Genomic DNA, 22,357 nt, shown 5'->3' with positions numbered 1-22,357 from the left:
AAGGACTGGATGGAGAAAGGTATCTGGTCCGTGCTTCATTTAGTCAATAGCAGAGGATGTTTTATTTCATATGAGAACTTTTGTCTTAAATATGATATTATCTGTAATCGGAACACATTTGACTCTATAATCAAAGCCATCCCCAACTCTATTATATGTCTAATCAAAGGATTCCTTTCAACCTCTAATTCCACCACCCTGTGTCTCCCATCACTTTTAATTGGAGGTTACGATTTCAAAGAAACTACATTCTCAAACAAATCTATCAGAAATTTGTTTGATAATATTTTATTTCCTTTTGTAGGTTATAGAAATTTGATATCTCAGTTCTTCTCAAAAGAAACCATTTACAGGTTACGAACTAATTATTTAAAATTCCCATTAACCCCCAAAGCCAAGGAAATCCATTTCAAAATGTTAAATGATGTTTATCCTTCCAGTGAATTAGTATGACAAAGATTTGGAATTGAAACTAGAAATTGTGTATTTTGTGATGAAGTAGAAACCACTGATCATTTATTTTTTCATTGTATGTAAGAGGCTTTATGGCTTGACATTCATGAGTGGCTCTTCCCAAAGGTTCCTCTTCTTTCAGATTTCTCTCAGAAGGACATTGTCTTTGGACTTGTTATGAACAGTTACAAAGATGATTTTCTGGTTAATGACATTCTCATTTTTGGAAAATTTTATATACACAAATCGAAATATTTGAAAGTAAAACCCAGGTTTTCTGCATTTCACAATGCATTTCTTTCTTACACAAAGGCCCTGCAAATGATGAAAAGTAAATATGCACAAAAACTTTTTGAAATAATTGAAGAATATGATTTAAAAAACAAACCCTAGCTTTTTATTTAAATTTTTTTTTTTTTTTTTTGTTTTGTTTTTTTTGTTTTCTGTAATGCAATTTTGCACCTGATTTCATTGTTATATTGCAATGATTGTTGCCATGCTGTTTGTATATGCTATAGTTCAATAAAAAAAAAAATTAAAAAAAATGTTCACCTGCCGACAGATTTGTATTTGTGCTCCTACAGTAATGGCTCTTCCTCTATTACTCCCTCCCTCTCGTCATCATCACCCTGCGTCTTAGGGCCGACCTTCAGACAGACTCACTACGGGATTGGGCGGGAGAGCGAGAAGAGGTGCATATTTAATTAGCCTCGTTTGGTCAGCGGTGAATGAAGCACATCTGATGGGAATAATGCTTCATTACCGCTGTCTTTAACACGTCTTCTCTCCACGTGTGTACACACAACACACAACACATACAACACACACAACACACACAACACATACAACACATACAACACAACACATACAACACAACACATACAACACAACACATACAACACAACACAAAACAACACATACAACACAACACAAAACAACACATACAACACAACACACACAACACAACACAACACATACAACACACACAACACGCAACACACACACAACACACACACACACACACACACTGGCATCCTCGCACACAGGACCAGAGCTGGGAGGGTTCGGAGCTGTACCAGCTGGTGTGCTGCCGGACCCGTTCCTCTGACCCCCGGACGTGTTAATGAGTCGTTGGGGGTGAAGCGCTCATGATGCCGGTCCTCCTTCCCCTCGCGCCGCAAACTTTGTCCTCTCGTATGAATTCAGGGTTCAGAGTTGCACAAGCTTGATCTTCGGTACACAGTGTAGTACAAAATATCTTCACATGAGCTTGTGTTTCTGCTCTGCTGCATTTGAATGTGTTTTAATGGGAGTGAATGAAGTGTGATATCTGCACACCAGACTAGAGAAAGTTCAGACGAGTATGTGAGACAGGTCTGTTCACCACAGACAGAAGAGGTGTTCACAGATAGAGATATTAAAATATATATTGTTGATATTGTACCAGTAAACAGTGAAACTCTTCTCCAGACTCTCTTCATCATTACTATATGTTCAGTGTGACAGAGAAAGATAATAGAGGACAGTGAATGAATTCAACACTTGTTTCATAACTCATGGAAATAACAAATGGACTTTGCTTTTCCATTTGAATTTTGGCAGATATTGTAAACTGTTGTTATGTTGACAGTATACTGTGTGTTTGTGTGATATTGTGTTTCTTCAGAAAGCTGCATTTCCTGTCCATGAACTTTCACAAGGCAAGGGGCGGAGTTTATGAATTACATGCAAAGCTGAAGTCGCATGAAACAGAAGTTGTGTGTACATCCATAGAAAACAATTCTTTCACATTTTAGAACAAGCCATGTCTGGTGTACGACCCCCATTAGGGCGCCTACACACTGAAGTTAACATTGCGTTAGTATCATTGTGCTGTTGCTTATGTCTAGCTGTGTTTCGTTTCCGCCTCCCACTGGACATTTAAGGTACTGCACTATGTTTATATAGTTTACTTTCGGTTTCCCTCAGTGAACGCAGTCAACAACAACGTGCATGCAGTTTCTATCGGCTATTGATTCCATCGTTTAAACCTTGGGAATATATGTCTGTAAGTGCAATTTTTACACTAAAGAGTGATTTTTAAAGTGTTTAAGAATAATTAGATGGAGATTATTGCTATATTTCTGTTATAAGCACACTTGATTTGTGTTATACGTGCTATGTTGTATCGTACTGACATGCTAATTTATCTTCTGTTTGTACATAATCTCATTTGAATATAATTTCTCTGTGTATATTACTTAAAATGATGTAAAAGGAACTATGTACAAAATCAAACCGTAATGTTAAGCTGGATATGTGAATGTAAATGTGAACATGGATGTTCATACATATGTTTTCTTCTTGTTTGTAGTTTTACAGAAATATTATTGAGAAGCGAATCACCAGTAAAGTCACTAAAGTTATGAAGACTGCTTTCTGGAGATCTTTTTTCAAGTTGTACGCTATCTGTCCCGGATCAGAAATCCCTCCAGCGAGAGGTGAAAAGTGCCCAATCACAGGAGCCGAACTTCCCTCCATCAGGGATATTATTCATAAACGCTGCTTATGAAGGGTGAGAAATCACCAGTGACATCACTCACCCCAATCCCAAACTGTAAACTATATTTGCACTGACGGGACCATCTGAATCTTAAACATGCACTTTAACAAAGTTTATAATACATTCATATAATACATACAGTATTTATACATACATGACCAATGTGTTTTTATTTCTCCTTTTCATTAAACTATTATTTAAATGTTATTACAGTATTAGTTCATTTAATCATTTAATCTCATGTTGCTACAAACTCATTTGACATTCTTCTGTCGGACACATGAGGAGAAATTATGAATAATATTAATGCTGCTCTTTTTTCCATACAATAAAAGTGAATGATGATGATTCAATTGAGGAAAGAGTCACACAGATTTGGAGCTACATGAGAGTGAGTAAATGAATAAATAACTATTCCTTTAATGTAATTCAATCATTTAAATATGAATCCTGACATTAATGTCCAGATTTACATGGAGAACTGAAAAACATTTGTCTGTATTTAATCCGATATGAAGGTTTTTATAAAAGAATTAAAGATAAAAGTGTTTTAATTACCTTGAATAAATGAGTGAAGTGCAGAAACATTCACATCATCTGTTGTGTAGAAGAATCCTGATCTATTATATATATATTGACACGACTCGAGTAGAAAGTCAAACCATGAACATCTTCTGTTGTGTAGAAGAATCCTGATCTATTATATATATATTGACACGACTCCAGTAGAAAGTCAAACTGTTCTTCTGTTGTGTAGAAGTTTCCTTTATATACTCGTGAGGAAGTGATGCATCCCCAACACAACGACAGGAACGCACATGTGGCTTCTGTTTGTGGTTTGATGCTAAACCGCTTTAAATACAGAGTCAGGAAACACAGAACAGGTTTATCATGTTTAGTAGTTTTGAAAGTAAAGTTCATGTGAAAACTGAATCATTTATGAAATATAATAATAAAACATGTTTTCATTTTACTTTGTGTCGTATCAAATGTGATTGTGTCTGCTGCTTTTATTTGACATGATTGATTTATATGTGTGTAATAACTGTGTTATTACAGACTGATTCAGTTCTACAAGTGTTCACTTTATAAATGCTAAACACTTTTATAAACATGTTTATTTTGATGCATTAATGAAGAGAAAGTAAATGATAAATAATGTCATTAGTGATAATAAGAATAAAACAATCTTTAATAGTTCAAAGATGTTTATTGTCGGTTCCTGAAGTTCAGATTAATCAATGAAGACTGAATATGTAATAATTTACTTCAATCTGGTGAAATAATAAAATAAACACTATCAGCACAACAAAACCACACAAATACAGAAGTTATTTGGAAACTGTTCAGCACAAGATAGATTGACTCATCAAAACTGATCTGCAGTTCATCTTCTGCAAAACATTCTGACCAAAGTCAGAAAGATCGTCTCATAGTAGAAGCTCCCTGATGAGAATGAGGAAGAGATTCTTCCCCCACAGACCGTCCGTGTCCTGAATCATAGACAACAGCAGGACCGACAGTGAAACCACACAAAAGCAGAAGTTCTGCATACAATATTGTCTTGTGCAATCATGATTCTTGACATTTTTTACATACTTGTGTGATTCTGAACGCAGTGTTTTATCTTTTAGACATCAGCTCAACATAAAATGTGACACAATGTCAGTCATGTGATTTATTAATTTTTTTAGTCAAGAATTCAAAAGGTGAAGAACAAAATAAAATGAACAGGAAGTTTCAGAGACTTCAGAGGAATTAAAGTGTGAAAATAACAAACATAAATGAAACTAACTGCTCAAACTGTGTGACCGTACGTCCTCTGTTTTACACCGGTCAGGATTTCCAAATGATGTATAAATGTGTGTGATTTGTGTTTCTTCATATTGACGTGCAGTTTGGACTCTCATACATTCGGTGTATTTGATCTCTGCAGCAGTTTGGTGTTCACGTGTTCTTACGGGATTATTCTGACAGAGAGCGACACACTAAGTGTGATTGACTGCAGACTCGTTAGACTGATATCTCATCTGTCACGTCATCAAACACCGTTCAACACCGTCTCAATCGTGACGACAGCCTCGTTTCACGGCCTTCTTTAACATATTCTGGAGGATGCATCGGGTGTATCATTACTGGATCACCCACAATCCTTTGCACATGTCCCAAATTATTTAAAAAAGGACAGAAAATGAGTCACGTGACTGTGGAGGCAGAAACATTTAATGACTCTTTTTCTTTTCAAGAGGGGTGAAACAACCGTCTATATACATTTATTATTATTTATTTATTGAAGATTTACACATTTCACATTTATAAAATATGATACATTTTAAATATATACATGTATATAAATGTAATGTATTAAATGTATTAAACACAGTATAGTCACACTATGTAAAGACAGTTTGTGGTTTGAAATTCAGACTTTGATTTTCAGTTCCACATTTTAAACACACAGTCTGAATTCATGCAAATGTTCTTTAGATAAAGTCTAATATCTGAAAGTTTCACATTTGGTCTCGTGATTGTATGAATCTAGAGTTTTTCTATCATAATAATCGTGTTTCAAGAATGTGACCTCTCAAACACTATAACACTAATTTATGATTAAGAGACAAAAACTGATCTGTGAACAGTCACGAATCATCAAGATCTGTTTGAGCTACTGTGACCTGTGAAGATGTTCAGTGTTTAGATTTATAAGATGATTTATTATTAAACTCAAAGGATTGTGGGTAGAGCAGTAACACACATTCAAACATGACTAAATGTGAAAGTTTACACAAATCAGACTCAAATCAGAAACTCCAGAAGGTCAGAGTTCTGCTGGACTGGGAAAGAGGAACGTTGGTTTGCTCTGATGCTCTCACTAACACACACACACACACTCACACACACACACACACACACTCACACACTCACACACACACTTTCACACACACTCACACACACATACACGCACACACTTTCACACACACACACACACATACACACACACACGCACACACACAAACACACTCACACACACACTTTCACACACACATGCACGCACACACACACTCACACACACACATGCACGCACACACACATGCACGCACACACACACACATGCACACACACACACACACAAGCACACACATACACACACACACACACACAGACACACACACATGCACGCGCACACACACACACTCACACACACACACACACACACACATACAGGCATATGTGGTTTATGAGACCAATGTGTTTTTTCAGTGGTTTACGGGGACCCACCTTTCCCATCATCCTATCAACTTAAAATTCATGTCAAAAATTTTTATTTGATCTACAGAAGACAAATCTCACTTTAAAAATAAAATTTCACTTTCACAACATACATATATAAAAAATGTGACATTTCACAGGCTTACGGGTCAGGACCAGATTGTGGTTTATGGAGCCAAAGGGGTTTATGAGGCCGGTTTACATACAACACACAAATCTAGCCACTTCCTGGTATAAGGGGACTGACAAACATTACAAGGTCTATATAAACATAACATTATATTTAACCTCTTAAAACACACTGCCAGGTCCTGGAAGGGGGTATAGCTACACTAAACTTTACGCACAATCCAGTGATCGGTTCTTTACTCAAACCTAAATAACACGGACGCAAATGCGATATGGAGTGTACAAAATATTTATTTCTAGAAAAAAAAAGAATTTCTACTAATTTAAAGGGTTCTTCTTCTAAAACAACCATGAGTTTATATTTATTCGATGTAGTTAATTAATGACAAGCCTCTTTAATTGGCATACAGAGTTAGATGAAACTGTCAGTGTAAAACAAACGGTTAATAACTAATACATGCTGTCTATTTACTGCATTATTACACACAATTATAAAAACAATAACTACGTTTCTATTTTTTACGAATAAAGTTTAATCGCATCAAAATAAAGCTGATGGAAACGCAAATCACTGCTAAAATTTCAGTGTTGACAATATTTGTCCATTTAACTCTAGGGCATAAACTCTATGTCAATACTTCAAATGTCACAAAAACACGGTTTGGAAACAATTTTTGTCGAGAAAATTGGCATTATCGCAAAAATGTAGTGTCACATAACTTTACCCCAATCGTTAGCATGTGTTAATAATGACAACGCTACACATCCTTGAAAGCCAATTGATTGTACATGATTCTGGATTGATCTTAACAGCAGATCTGATGCTGCAAACAATTCTGTGTCACGACACATCCAGGAGAGCAACACAAATATCTCGTATCATGCACATCGACACATTGAACAAATGAACGGCCACTCTTTGCGATTCATTTAATCATAGTAGTCGTCCGTTTATTTATTAAAAGTTGCTGGACAAATATGAGGGACATAATGCAGTTGTGATGGTGATGCTTTAGATGAGATGATTGTTTAAAATATTGAATATCAGGAATGTATCATATGTGTAAACACTGATATTACATATATGATACAACAAGAGGGAGAAAAAAAATGGTCATTTAGAGAAATTTGGTCCATTGGAATAAACATCTACATTAAACCCTTCAACAGCATCATTCAGAGAGTAAAACATGTTAAACATGTTGTGAAACAAAGATACAAAACACTGTCACTCAGTGATGGGAATAAAAACAAAACTACTAAAAAAGACCTTCACAATAAAATCACAAGTGAAAACGTGACAGAGATTTAGTCCCTTGGACAATTTTTTTGGTTAAAATCCAAAATCAATTTAGTTCAACTGACGTTTAAATGGTTCGAACAAAATCTCTGATATTTTGGCATGTCCTGTTTTGTAGAGCTGGATGCTCACACTTTTTGCACACCTCACATTCCCTCTTAGATGCCAAGTGACCCTTCATGATATGAGATTTGAAGCGTCACATCACAGCGTTGACCTCAGCTTTCGTCCATGGTGTTCTTGCAGATGTGCATTTACCTCTGTTATCCACTGAAAACAAACAAGATCATAAAATTGTTTGTTAGTATGACTAAACAGTACACTATGACTGCATAACACCTGTGTGTGTTTAGTGTGTGTGCTTACTCATGGTGTATGAGGACATGATTTGGTATATGAGGACCGAATATGGCGACTGTATGTGACTAAACAGTACACTATGACTGCATAACACCTGTGTGTGTTTAGTGTGTGTGCTTACTCATGGTTTATGGGGACATGATTTGGTATATGAGGACCGAATATGGCGACTGTATGTGACTAAACAGTACACTATGTCTGCATAACACCTGTGTGTGTTTAGTGTGTGTGCTTACTCATGGTTTATGGGGACATGATTTGGTATATGAGGACCGAATATGGCGACTGTATGTGACTAAACAGTACACTATGACTGCATAACACCTGTGTGTGTTTAGTGTGTGCTTACTCATGGTTTATGAGGACATGATTTGGTATATGAGGACCGAATATGGCTGACTGTATGTGACTAAACAGTACACTATGTCTGCATAACACCTGTGTGTGTTTAGTGTGTGTGCTTACTCATGGTGTATGAGGACATGATTTGGTATATGAGGACCGAATATGGCGACTGTATGTGACTAAACAGTACACTATGTCTGCATAACACCTGTGTGTGTTTAGTGTGTGTGCTTACTCATGGTTTATGGGGACATGATTTGGTATATGAGGACCGAATATGGCGACTGTATGTGACTAAACAGTACACTATGACTGCATAACACCTGTGTGTGTTTAGTGTGTGCTTACTCATGGTTTATGAGGACATGATTTGGTATATGAGGACCGAATATGGCGACTGTATGTGACTAAACAGTACACTATGTCTGCATAACACCTGTGTGTGTTTAGTGTGTGTGCTTACTCATGGTTTATGGGGACATGATTTGGTATATGAGGACCGAATATGGCGACTGTATGTGACTAAACAGTACACTATGACTGCATAACACCTGTGTGTGTTTAGTGTGTGTGCTTACTCATGGTGTATGAGGACATGATTTGGTATATGAGGACCGAATATGGCGACTGTATGTGACTAAACATTACACAATGACTGCATAACACCTGTGTGTGTTTAGTGTGTGTGCTTACTCATGGTGTATGAGGACATGATTTGGTATATGAGGACCGAATATGGCGACTGTATGTGACTAAACAGTACACTATGTCTGCATAACACCTGTGTGTGTTTAGTGTGTGCTTACTCATGGTTTATGGGGACATGATTTGGTATATGAGGACCGAATATGGCGACTGTATGTGACTAAACAGTACACTATGTCTGCATAACACCTGTGTGTGTTTAGTGTGTGTGCTTACTCATGGTTTATGGGGACATGATTTGGTATATGAGGACCGAATATGGCGACTGTATGTGACTAAACAGTACACTATGTCTGCATAACACTTGTGTGTGTTTAGTGTGTGTGCTTACTCATGGTTTATGGGGACATGATTTGGTATATGAGGACCGAATATGGCGACTGTATGTGACTAAACAGTACACTATGACTGCATAACACCTGTGTGTGTTTAGTGTGTGTGCTTACTCATGGTTTATGGGGACATGATTTGGTATATGAGGACCGAATATGGCGACTGTATGTGACTAAACAGTACACTATGTCTGCATAACACTTGTGTGTGTTTAGTGTGTGTGCTTACTCATGGTTTATGAGGACATGATTTGGTATATGAGGACCGAATATGGCGACTGTATGTGACTAAACATTACACTATGTCTGCATAACACCTGTGTGTGTTTAGTGTGTGTGCTTACTCATGGTTTATGAGGACATGATTTGGTATATGAGGACCGAATATGGCGACTGTATGTGACTAAACAGTACACTATGTCTGCATAACACTTGTGTGTGTTTAGTGTGTGTGCTTACTCATGGTTTATGGGGACATGATTTGGTATATGAGGACCGAATATGGCGACTGTATGTGACTAAACAGTACACTATGACTGCATAACACCTGTGTGTGTTTAGTGTGTGCTTACTCATGGTTTATGGGGACATGATTTGGTATATGAGGACCGAATATGGCGACTGTATGTGACTAAACAGTACACTATGACTGCATAACACCTGTGTGTGTTTAGTGTGTGTGCTTACTCATGGTTTATGGGGACATGATTTGGTATATGAGGACCGAATATGGCGACTGTATGTGACTAAACATTACACTATGTCTGCATAACACTTGTGTGTGTTTAGTGTGTGTGCTTACTCATGGTGTATGAGGACATGATTTGGTATATGAGGACCGAATATGGCGACTGTATGTGACTAAACATTACACTATGTCTGCATAACACCTGTGTGTGTTTAGTGTGTGTGCTTACTCATGGTGTATGAGGACATGATTTGGTATATGAGGACCGAATATGGCGACTGTATGTGACTAAACATTACACTATGTCTGCATAACACTTGTGTGTGTTTAGTGTGTGTGCTTACTCATGGTTTATGGGGACATGATTTGGTATATGAGGACCGAATATGGCGACTGTATGTGACTAAACAGTACACTATGACTGCATAACACCTGTGTGTGTTTAGTGTGTGTGCTTACTCATGGTTTATGGGGACATGATTTGGTATATGAGGACCGAATATGGCGACTGTATGTGACTAAACAGTACACTATGTCTGCATAACACCTGTGTGTGTTTAGTGTGTGTGCTTACTCATGGTTTATGGGGACATGATTTGGTATATGAGGACCGAATATGGCGACTGTATGTGACTAAACAGTACACTATGACTGCATAACACCTGTGTGTGTTTAGTGTGTGCTTACTCATGGTTTATGAGGACATGATTTGGTATATGAGGACCGAATATGGCTGACTGTATGTGACTAAACAGTACACTATGTCTGCATAACACCTGTGTGTGTTTAGTGTGTGTGCTTACTCATGGTTTATGAGGACATGATTTGGTATATGAGGACCGAATATGGCGACTGTATGTGACTAAACAGTACACTATGTCTGCATAACACCTGTGTGTGTTTAGTGTGTGCTTACTCATGGTTTATGAGGACATGATTTGGTATATGAGGACCGAATATGGCGACTGTATGTGACTAAACAGTACACTATGTCTGCATAACACTTGTGTGTGTTTAGTGTGTGTGCTTACTCATGGTTTATGGGGACATGATTTGGTATATGAGGACCGAATATGGCGACTGTATGTGACTAAACAGTACACTATGTCTGCATAACACCTGTGTGTGTTTAGTGTGTGTGCTTACTCATGGTTTATGAGGACATGATTTGGTATATGAGGACCGAATATGGCGACTGTATGTGACTAAACAGTACACTATGTCTGCATAACACCTGTGTGTGTTTAGTGTGTGTGCTTACTCATGGTTTATGAGGACATGATTTGGTATATGAGGACCGAATATGGCTGACTGTATGTGACTAAACAGTACACTATGTCTGCATAACACCTGTGTGTGTTTAGTGTGTGTGCTTACTCATGGTGTATGAGGACATGATTTGGTATATGAGGACCGAATATGGCGACTGTATGTGACTAAACAGTACACTATGTCTGCATAACACTTGTGTGTGTTTAGTGTGTGTGCTTACTCATGGTTTATGGGGACATGATTTGGTATATGAGGACCGAATATGGCGACTGTATGTGACTAAACAGTACACTATGACTGCATAACACCTGTGTGTGTTTAGTGTGTGCTTACTCATGGTGTAAGAGGACATGATTTGGTATATGAGGACCGAATATGGCGACTGTATGTGACTAAACAGTACACTATGTCTGCATAACACCTGTGTGTGTTTAGTGTGTGCTTACTCATGGTGTAAGAGGACATGATTTGGTATATGAGGACCGAATATGGCGACTGTATGTGACTAAACAGTACACTATGTCTGCATAACACCTGTGTGTGTTTAGTGTGTGTGCTTACTCATGGTTTATGAGGACATGATTTGGTATATGAGGACCGAATATGGCGACTGTATGTGACTAAACATTACACTATGTCTGCATAACACCTGTGTGTGTTTAGTGTGTGTGCTTACTCATGGTTTATGGGGACATGATTTGGTATATGAGGACCGAATATGGCGACTGTATGTGACTAAACATTACACTATGACTGCATAACACCTGTGTGTGTTTAGTGTGTGTGCTTACTCATGGTTTATGAGGACATGATTTGGTATATGAGGACCGAATATGGCGACTGTATGTGACTAAACAGTACACTATGTCTGCATAACACTTGTGTGTGTTTAGTGTGTGTGCTTACTCATGGTTTATGGGGACATGATTTGGTATATGAGGACCGAATATGGCGACTGTATGTGACTAAACAGTACACTATGACTGCATAACACCTGTGTGTGTTTAGTGTGTGCTTACTCATGGTTTATGGGGACATGATTTGGTATATGAGGACCGAATATGGCGACTGTATGTGACTAAACAGTACACTATGTCTGCATAACACTTGTGTGTGTTTAGTGTGTGTGCTTACTCATGGTTTATGGGGACATGATTTGGTATATGAGGACCGAATATGGCGACTGTATGTGACTAAACATTACACTATGACTGCATAACACCTGTGTGTGTTTAGTGTGTGCTTACTCATGGTTTATGAGGACATGATTTGGTATATGAGGACCGAATATGGCGACTGTATGTGACTAAACAGTACACTATGTCTGCATAACACCTGTGTGTGTTTAGTGTGTGCTTACTCATGGTTTATGAGGACATGATTTGGTATATGAGGACCGAATATGGCGACTGTATGTGACTAAACAGTACACTATGTCTGCATAACACCTGTGTGTGTTTAGTGTGTGTGCTTACTCATGGTTTATGAGGACATGATTTGGTATATGAGGACCGAATATGGCTGACTGTATGTGACTAAACATTACACTATGTCTGCATAACACCTGTGTGTGTTTAGTGTGTGTGCTTACTCATGGTGTATGAGGACATGATTTGGTATATGAGGACCGAATATGGCGACTGTATGTGACTAAACAGTACACTATGTCTGCATAACACCTGTGTGTGTATAGTGTGTGTGCTTACTCATGGTTTATGAGGACATGATTTGGTATATGAGGACCGAATATGGCGACTGTATGTGACTAAACAGTACACTATGACTGCATAACACTTGTGTGTGTTTAGTGTGTGTGCTTACTCATGGTTTATGGGGACATGATTTGGTATATGAGGACCGAATATGGCGACTGTATGTGACTAAACAGTACACTATGTCTGCATAACACTTGTGTGTGTTTAGTGTGTGTGCTTACTCATGGTTTATGGGGACATGATTTGGTATATGAGGACCGAATATGGCGACTGTATGTGACTAAACAGTACACTATGACTGCATAACACCTGTGTGTGTTTAGTGTGTGCTTACTCATGGTTTATGGGGACATGATTTGGTATATGAGGACCGAATATGGCGACTGTATGTGACTAAACAGTACACTATGTCTGCATAACACTTGTGTGTGTTTAGTGTGTGTGCTTACTCATGGTTTATGGGGACATGATTTGGTATATGAGGACCGAATATGGCGACTGTATGTGACTAAACAGTACACTATGACTGCATAACACCTGTGTGTGTTTAGTGTGTGCTTACTCATGGTTTATGAGGACATGATTTGGTATATGAGGACCGAATATGGCGACTGTATGTGACTAAACAGTACACTATGTCTGCATAACACCTGTGTGTGTTTAGTGTGTGCTTACTCATGGTTTATGAGGACATGATTTGGTATATGAGGACCGAATATGGCGACTGTATGTGACTAAACATTACACTATGACTGCATAACACCTGTGTGTGTTTAGTGTGTGCTTACTCATGGTTTATGAGGACATGATTTGGTATATGAGGACCGAATATGGCGACTGTATGTGACTAAACAGTACACTATGTCTGCATAACACCTGTGTGTGTTTAGTGTGTGCTTACTCATGGTTTATGAGGACATGATTTGGTATATGAGGACCGAATATGGCGACTGTATGTGACTAAACAGTACACTATGTCTGCATAACACCTGTGTGTGTTTAGTGTGTGTGCTTACTCATGGTGTATGAGGACATGATTTGGTATATGAGGACCGAATATGGCGACTGTATGTGACTAAACAGTACACTATGTCTGCATAACACCTGTGTGTGTATAGTGTGTGTGCTTACTCATGGTTTATGAGGACATGATTTGGTATATGAGGACCGAATATGGCGACTGTATGTGACTAAACAGTACACTATGTCTGCATAACACCTGTGTGTGTTTAGTGTGTGTGCTTACTCATGGTTTATGAGGACATGATTTGGTATATGAGGACTGAATATGGTGACTGTATGTGACTAAACAGTACACTATGTCTGCATAACACCTGTGTGTGTTTAGTGTGTGTGCTTACTCATGGTTTATGAGGACATGATTTGGTATATGAGGACCGAATATGGCGACTGTATTTGACTAAACATTACACTATGTCTGCATAACACCTGTGTGTGTTTAGTGTGTGTGCTTACTCATGGTTTATGGGGACATGATTTGGTATATGAGGACCGAATATGGCGACTGTATGTGACTAAACATTACACTATGTCTGCATAACACCTGTGTGTGTTTAGTGTGTGTGCTTACTCATGGTTTATGGGGACATGATTTGGTATATGAGGACCGAATATGGCGACTGTATGTGACTAAACATTACACTATGTCTGCATAACACCTGTGTGTGTTTAGTGTGTGTGCTTACTCATGGTTTATGAGGACATGATTTGGTATATGAGGACCGAATATGGCGACTGTATGTGACTAAACAGTACACTATGTCTGCATAACACTTGTGTGTGTTTAGTGTGTGTGCTTACTCATGGTTTATGAGGACATGATTTGGTATACGAGGACCGAATATGGCGACTGTATGTGACTAAACAGTACACTATGACTGCATAACACCTGTGTGTGTTTAGTGTGTGTGCTTACTCATGGTTTATGGGGACATGATTTGGTATATGAGGACCGAATATGGCTGACTGTATGTGACTAAACATTACACTATGTCTGCATAACACCTGTGTGTGTTTAGTGTGTGTGCTTACTCATGGTGTATGAGGACATGATTTGGTATATGAGGACCGAATATGGCGACTGTATGTGACTAAACATTACACTATGTCTGCATAACACTTGTGTGTGTTTAGTGTGTGTGCTTACTCATGGTTTATGGGGACATGATTTGGTATATGAGGACCGAATATGGCGACTGTATGTGACTAAACAGTACACTATGACTGCATAACACCTGTGTGTGTTTAGTGTGTGCTTACTCATGGTTTATGAGGACATGATTTGGTATATGAGGACCGAATATGGCGACTGTATGTGACTAAACAGTACACTATGTCTGCATAACACCTGCGTGTGTTTAGTGTGTGTGCTTACTCATGGTTTATGAGGACATGATTTGGTATATGAGGACCGAATATGGCGACTGTATGTGACTAAACAGTACACTATGTCTGCATAACACCTGTGTGTGTTTAGTGTGTGTGCTTACTCATGGTTTATGAGGACATGATTTGGTATATGAGGACCGAATATGGCGACTGTATGTGACTAAACAGTACACTATGACTGCATAACACCTGTGTGTGTTTAGTGTGTGTGTGCTTACTCATGGTTTATGAGGACATGATTTGGTATATGAGGACCGAATATGGCGACTGTATTTGACTAAACATTACACTATGTCTGCATAACACCTGTGTGTGTTTAGTGTGTGTGCTTACTCATGGTTTATGGGGACATGATTTGGTATATGAGGACCGAATATGGCGACTGTATGTGACTAAACATTACACTATGTCTGCATAACACCTGTGTGTGTTTAGTGTGTGTGCTTACTCATGGTTTATGGGGACATGATTTGGTATATGAGGACCGAATATGGCGACTGTATGTGACTAAACATTACACTATGTCTGCATAACACCTGTGTGTGTTTAGTGTGTGTGCTTACTCATGGTTTATGAGGACATGATTTGGTATATGAGGACCGAATATGGCTGACTGTATGTGACTAAACAGTACACTATGTCTGCATAACACTTGTGTGTGTTTAGTGTGTGTGCTTACTCATGGTTTATGAGGACATGATTTGGTATACGAGGACCGAATATGGCGACTGTATGTGACTAAACAGTACACTATGACTGCATAACACCTGTGTGTGTTTAGTGTGTGTGCTTACTCATGGTTTATGGGGACATGATTTGGTATATGAGGACCGAATATGGCTGACTGTATGTGACTAAACATTACACTATGTCTGCATAACACCTGTGTGTGTTTAGTGTGTGTGCTTACTCATGGTGTATGAGGACATGATTTGGTATATGAGGACCGAATATGGCGACTGTATGTGACTAAACATTACACTATGTCTGCATAACACTTGTGTGTGTTTAGTGTGTGTGCTTACTCATGGTTTATGGGGACATGATTTGGTATATGAGGACCCGAATATGGCTGACTGTATGTGACTAAACAGTACACTATGACTGCATAACACCTGTGTGTGTTTAGTGTGTGCTTACTCATGGTTTATGAGGACATGATTTGGTATATGAGGACCGAATATGGCGACTGTATGTGACTAAACAGTACACTATGTCTGCATAACACCTGCGTGTGTTTAGTGTGTGTGCTTACTCATGGTTTATGAGGACATGATTTGGTATATGAGGACCGAATATGGCGACTGTATGTGACTAAACAGTACACTATGTCTGCATAACACCTGTGTGTGTTTAGTGTGTGTGCTTACTCATGGTTTATGAGGACATGATTTGGTATATGAGGACCGAATATGGCGACTGTATGTGACTAAACAGTACACTATGACTGCATAACACCTGTGTGTGTTTAGTGTGTGTGTGCTTACTCATGGTTTATGAGGACATGATTTGGTATATGAGGACCGAATATGGCGACTGTATGTGACTAAACAGTACACTATGTCTGCATAACACCTGTGTGTGTTTAGTGTGTGCTTACTCATGGTGTATGAGGACATGATTTGGTATATGAGGACCGAATATGGCGACTGTATGTGACTAAACAGTACACTATGTCTGCATAACACCTGTGTGTGTTTAGTGTGTGCTTACTCATGGTGTATGAGGACATGATTTGGTATATGAGGACCGAATATGGCTGACTGTATGTGACTAAACAGTACACTATGTCTGCATAACACCTGTGTGTGTTTAGTGTGTGTGCTTACTCATGGTTTATGGGGACATGATTTGGTATATGAGGACCGAATATGGCGACTGTATGTGACTAAACAGTACACTATGTCTGCATAACACCTGTGTGTGTTTAGTGTGTGCTTACTCATGGTTTATGGGGACATGATTTGGTATATGAGGACCGAATATGGCGACTGTATGTGACTAAACAGTACACTGTCGCTGCATAACACTTGTGTGTGTTTAGTGTGTGCTTACTCATGGTTTATGAGGACTTAATTTGGTATATGAGGACCGAATATGGCTGACTATGTGACTAAACAGTACACTATGGCTTCACAATGTTTCATCCCAAATTGGGTCCTCATATACCAAATGTATGGCCTCATTAACCATGAGTAAGCATACACAAACACACACAAGGGTTACAAAACGACAGCGTACTGCTTAGTCACATACAGTCAGGTCCATAAATATTGGGACATTGACACAACTCTAATCTTTTTGGCTCTATACACCACCACAATGGATTTGAAATGAAACGAACAAGATGTGCTTTAACTACAGACTTTCAGCTTTAATTTGAGGGTATTTACATCCAAATCAGGTGAACGGTGTAGGAATTACAACAGTTTGTATATGTGCCTCCCACTTTTAAGGGACCAAAAGTAATGGGACAGATTAACAATCATAAATCAAACTTTCACTTTTAATACTTGGTTGCAAATCCTTTGCAGTCAATTACAGCCTGAAGTCTGGAACGCATAGACATCACCAGGCGCTGGGTTTCATCCCTGGTGATGCTCTGCCAGGCCTCTACTGCAACTGTCTTCAGTTCCTGCGTGTTCTTGGGGCATTTTCCTTCAGTTTTGTCTTCAGCAAGTGAAATGCATGCTCAATCGGATTCAGGTCAGGTGATTGACTTGGCCATTGCATAACATTCCACTTCTTTAACTTAAAAAACTCTTTGGTTGCTTTACGCAGTATGCTTCGGGTCATTGTCCATCTGTACTGTGAAGCGCCGTCCAATGAGTTCTGAAGCATTTGGCTGAATATGAGCAGATAATATTGCCCGAAACACTTCAGAATTCATCCTGCTGCTTTTGTCAGCAGTCACATCATCAATAAATACAAGAGAACCAGTTCCATTGGCAGCCATACATGCCCACGCCATGACACTACCACCACCACGCTTCACTGATGAGGTGGTATGCTTTGGATCATGAGCAGTTCCTTTCCTTCTCCATACTCTTCTCTTCCCATCACTCTGGTACAAGTTGATCTTTGTCTCATCTGTCCATAGGATGTTGTTCCAGAACTGTGAAGGCTTTTTAGATGTTGTTTGGCAAACTCTAATCTGGCCTTCCTGTTTTTGAGGCTCACCAATGGTTTACATCTTGTGGTGAACCCTCTGTATTCACTCTGGTGAAGTCTTCTCTTGATGGTTGACTTTGACACACATACACCTACCTCCTGGAGAGTGTTCTTGATCTGGCCAACTGTTGTGAAGGGTGTTTTCTTCACCAGGGAAAGAATCCACCACAGTTGTTTTTGTTGGTCTTCCGGGTCTTTTGGTGTTGCTGAGCTCACCGGAGCGTTCTTTCTTTTTAAGAATGTTCCAAACAGTTGATTTGGCCACACCTAATGTTTTTGCTATCTCTCTGATGGGTTTGTTTTGATTTTTCAGCCTAATGATGGCTTGCTTCACTGATAGTGACAGCTCTTTGGATCTCATATTGAGAGTTGACAGCAACAGATTCCAAATGCAAATAGCACACTTGAAATGAACTCTGGGCCTTTATCTGCTCCTTGTAAATGGGATAATGAGGGAATAACACACACCTGGCCATGGAACAGCTGAGCAGCCAATTGTCCCATTACTTTTGGTCCCTTAAAAAGTGGGAGGCACATATACAAACTGTTGTAATTCCTACAACGTTCACCTGATTTGGATGTAAATACCCTCAAATTAAAGCTGAAAGTCTGCAGTTAAAGCACATCTTGTTCGTTTCATTTCAAATCCATTGTGGTGGTGTATAGAGCCAAAAAGATTAGAATTGTGTCGATGTCCCAATATTTATGGACCTGACTGTACATTAGCAATAAGATACTCTCACTTCAGATCATGTTAAAGCACTTCATGTGTGTCAAACGAAGTTGACAAATGTATTGACAAACCTCTTCAGGAGGGGCAGTGGGAGAAACGACTTGGTCCTGGACTGTAGCTGGAGCCATGGGCTGATGGAGAGGCAGAAAGAGAGAAACAAAGAGAGAGGGGAACAAAAGAGAGACAACAAAGTTATCTCAATGGAATTATTTGCTACAGTTTTCTACAAACACAGAATTTGACACATTTGGTAGGAATGAATATAACTTTTAGAATTGATTGTCATTAATTTTGTCAGCACCATAGTTTGAAGGGATGTGTGGTCCTGGACAGTAGCTGGAGCCATGGGGGTTTGGGGGAGTGAGAGAGATTCTATGCATTCAACACTACTCACTAGTGTTGTCAAATATACTGGTACCCCGGTACCAAGGCGGTACTCAAACTACAAATTATTTACGATACCAGAATTTCTGAAGGTATCGGGGTACCGAGTACTGGGTCTACCCGGTACCCACGCAGAGGCGGGAACTTTCGAACGCTTGCAACAAGCAAAAGATGACGACAAGCAAAGCTGCTGCTGCAGAGTCTCAACTGAATCATGTCGGGAAAAAAAAGTGGAAATTTCAGAAAATTCTTTGGATTTGAGGCTGATGAAAAGGGAAACATCATAAATCAGCAAAAAACATTTTGTAAACGCTGCTTTCGCAATTTTCTGACGAAAGGAGGAAACACATAAAACTTAATGAAGCACCTGAAAGACAGACACCCAGATTTATTCAAGCAAATAAAGCATATTATCATTTGCATTAGGGCTGAAACGTTTAGTCAACATTATCAACATCGTTGAAAATACAAAATTGATGAGAAAAATGTTCATTGTCGAATAGTCGTTTGATCTCATTTAACATAACATGAAATCACATTAAACTGTAACGATATCACGTGAGAGCAGCAGTTCAGAATTACACAGATCACAGGTGCACTCCAAACTTTCACCGTTTATTTTATGTAGATCCCAAAGTATTAGGGAATGATTAAAGTACATTCAGAAGCATGTCCCGTTGTGGAATAAGCGAGGCTGAGCTCTTTAAAGGAAACATCCCGGCATTACATCTTAAATGCAGTTATATTTAATGCGTTATTGCTTTATTAAAGTTCAAATAATACAGAAGAAGATCATGTTAATAACTATAAACTCAGAAACGGGCATTTCTCTGTGTGGTCGGCGCCTCTTCTATGAGTTGTGCGAATGTCCCGATCTAAGGACGCTCATCCCTCGAGCCTGGACGCTTAATGCAGCTCGATTAGAACTTATTTAATCATAATATCCATATATGTGTCAATATGCATTTCTTATCATGAAGAAAATTGGCAATATGCAGCTTTATTAATAAGAGAGCACTTTGCACATTAGTTTGGAAATAGTTTATTAATTTTATTGTATGCTTGTTTATTTAGGCTTTTTTTTAGTACTTAAAAAGTTAAAAGTTAAAAGTTGCAAAAGTTGAAACAAATCTTTTATCAAAAATCAAAAACATTGTTCAGTTTTGTTATAATTAAAAAATAATATATTTAAATTAAAGTGTTGCTCAATGGCATATTTTTGTTCTTAGTTCTGCTGCTAATGTTTTGTAGACTTTGTTAATAAAAGAGTGTTGCTTAGTAACCTGTTTTTGCTTTGGTACCGAAAATGGTATCGAGTACCGTGAAATTTCACTGGTATTGGTACCGACTGCTGAAAATTTTATACCGTGACAACACTAATACTCACTATTAAAAATACTTTATTCAATAAAAGTCAGTGGTACTCTACCTTGGGCATTTCCTGTCCATAGCAGGAATGTCATGGCAAGTCAACACCTCCATAGTCATCAGTAATCTCTCGAACTTCCTTTCCATCCATAACGGCCAATAAAAAATATGGGGCATACCATCCACTTCTTTTTCATCTTTGCATTGGGTTTCACTAGTCTCCCAAGTGATCTGTCAACGACTGAAGCATCAATGCTAAAGGGGTCATAAAAATCAACTGTTAAAATTGTTAACTAAAATTAAGCTCTAGAAGAGAACACATCTTTAGGATGTGCATGTCAGCCTGCCCCAGATATCTCCATGTGTTATTTGGCTTCATTTCCAAAGATGCACATGGGCTAACATACAGTACAATACAGGCTACTCACCAGGGCAGGGTTGCACCAGCTGTGTGTAAGTTCTCACGTAAGTTGGGATGTAAATTTTACACTAAGGGCTTAGTAACTAGTAGGGTTGCAACGGTATGAGATTTTTACGGTATGATAACCGTCTCAGAAAATATCACTGTTTCACAGTATCACGGTATACAGTATTACACAATTACTATTATCAGTGAAAACAGAAGGGTTATTTTATGTATTCATTTATTTTTGTGCAAACACTTTATTATAATTGAAACTTGAAACCATTTATTTTATTGAAGTGTAAAAAAAAGTCTCTCTTTTGAATATAAATAAATATAAAAAATAAGAAAGCTAACAGAATTATAATAAACAGAATTATAAACATAATAAAAATAGCATGTAACTATAACATGTTAGTTTACATGTTAAATTAACTACTAACTGAAAAATAACATCAGCTGTGTGAGCTTTTAAAGTAATGTCCTCTGATTATTAACAGTTAACATATACTGTAGACGGCTCCTGTCTGTACCTTTAACTCAGTGTTTCTCAACTGGTTTTGCTTCAGGACAGATTTTACACTGGAAATCAAGTGTGGACCTGCCATAGATCAAACATAACCTGTATTTAATGTATCTTGGGTCACATTTCCTTTTATGTTGCAGTTTTGTTCATGGTTTTCCAGTACAAACACATGCATCAAGTGACATTAATTCTATTGTTGATGTCAAAATCTACAGGAAGTTTCTCTCCCCATTTTAAAAATTGAAGAGCATA

The 22,357-nt window shown here is 38.5% G+C and overlaps 1 protein-coding gene and 1 long non-coding RNA gene across 2 annotated transcripts in view; both read right to left on the bottom strand.

The window, feature by feature from the left end:
• The window catches only part of LOC127628004 (interferon-inducible GTPase 5-like), a 66,302-nt gene extending 62,431 nt beyond the window's left edge, over positions 1 to 3,871 (bottom strand). Inside the window, exon 1 of the mRNA XM_052104656.1 lies at positions 3,554 to 3,871. Within this exon, the coding sequence (XP_051960616.1) occupies positions 3,554 to 3,583 (30 nt within the window). The 5' untranslated portion in view covers positions 3,584 to 3,871. The remainder of the gene's footprint in view (positions 1 to 3,553) is intronic.
• Positions 3,872 to 7,846: 3,975 nt separating this feature from the next.
• On the bottom strand, positions 7,847 to 21,346 carry LOC127628017 (uncharacterized). The gene is made up of 3 exons (XR_007968602.1): positions 21,238 to 21,346; positions 19,496 to 19,555; positions 7,847 to 7,964 (listed from the first exon to the last, which is right to left on the bottom strand). It is a non-coding gene; the product is annotated as an uncharacterized LOC127628017 (long non-coding RNA).
• Between the last annotated feature and the right edge of the window lie 1,011 nt (positions 21,347 to 22,357).

This window comes from Xyrauchen texanus, chromosome 34, assembly GCF_025860055.1.
Source record: "Xyrauchen texanus isolate HMW12.3.18 chromosome 34, RBS_HiC_50CHRs, whole genome shotgun sequence".
Lineage (NCBI taxonomy): Eukaryota > Metazoa > Chordata > Actinopteri > Cypriniformes > Catostomidae > Xyrauchen > Xyrauchen texanus.
This window is presented reverse-complemented; position numbering and strand designations above follow the sequence as displayed.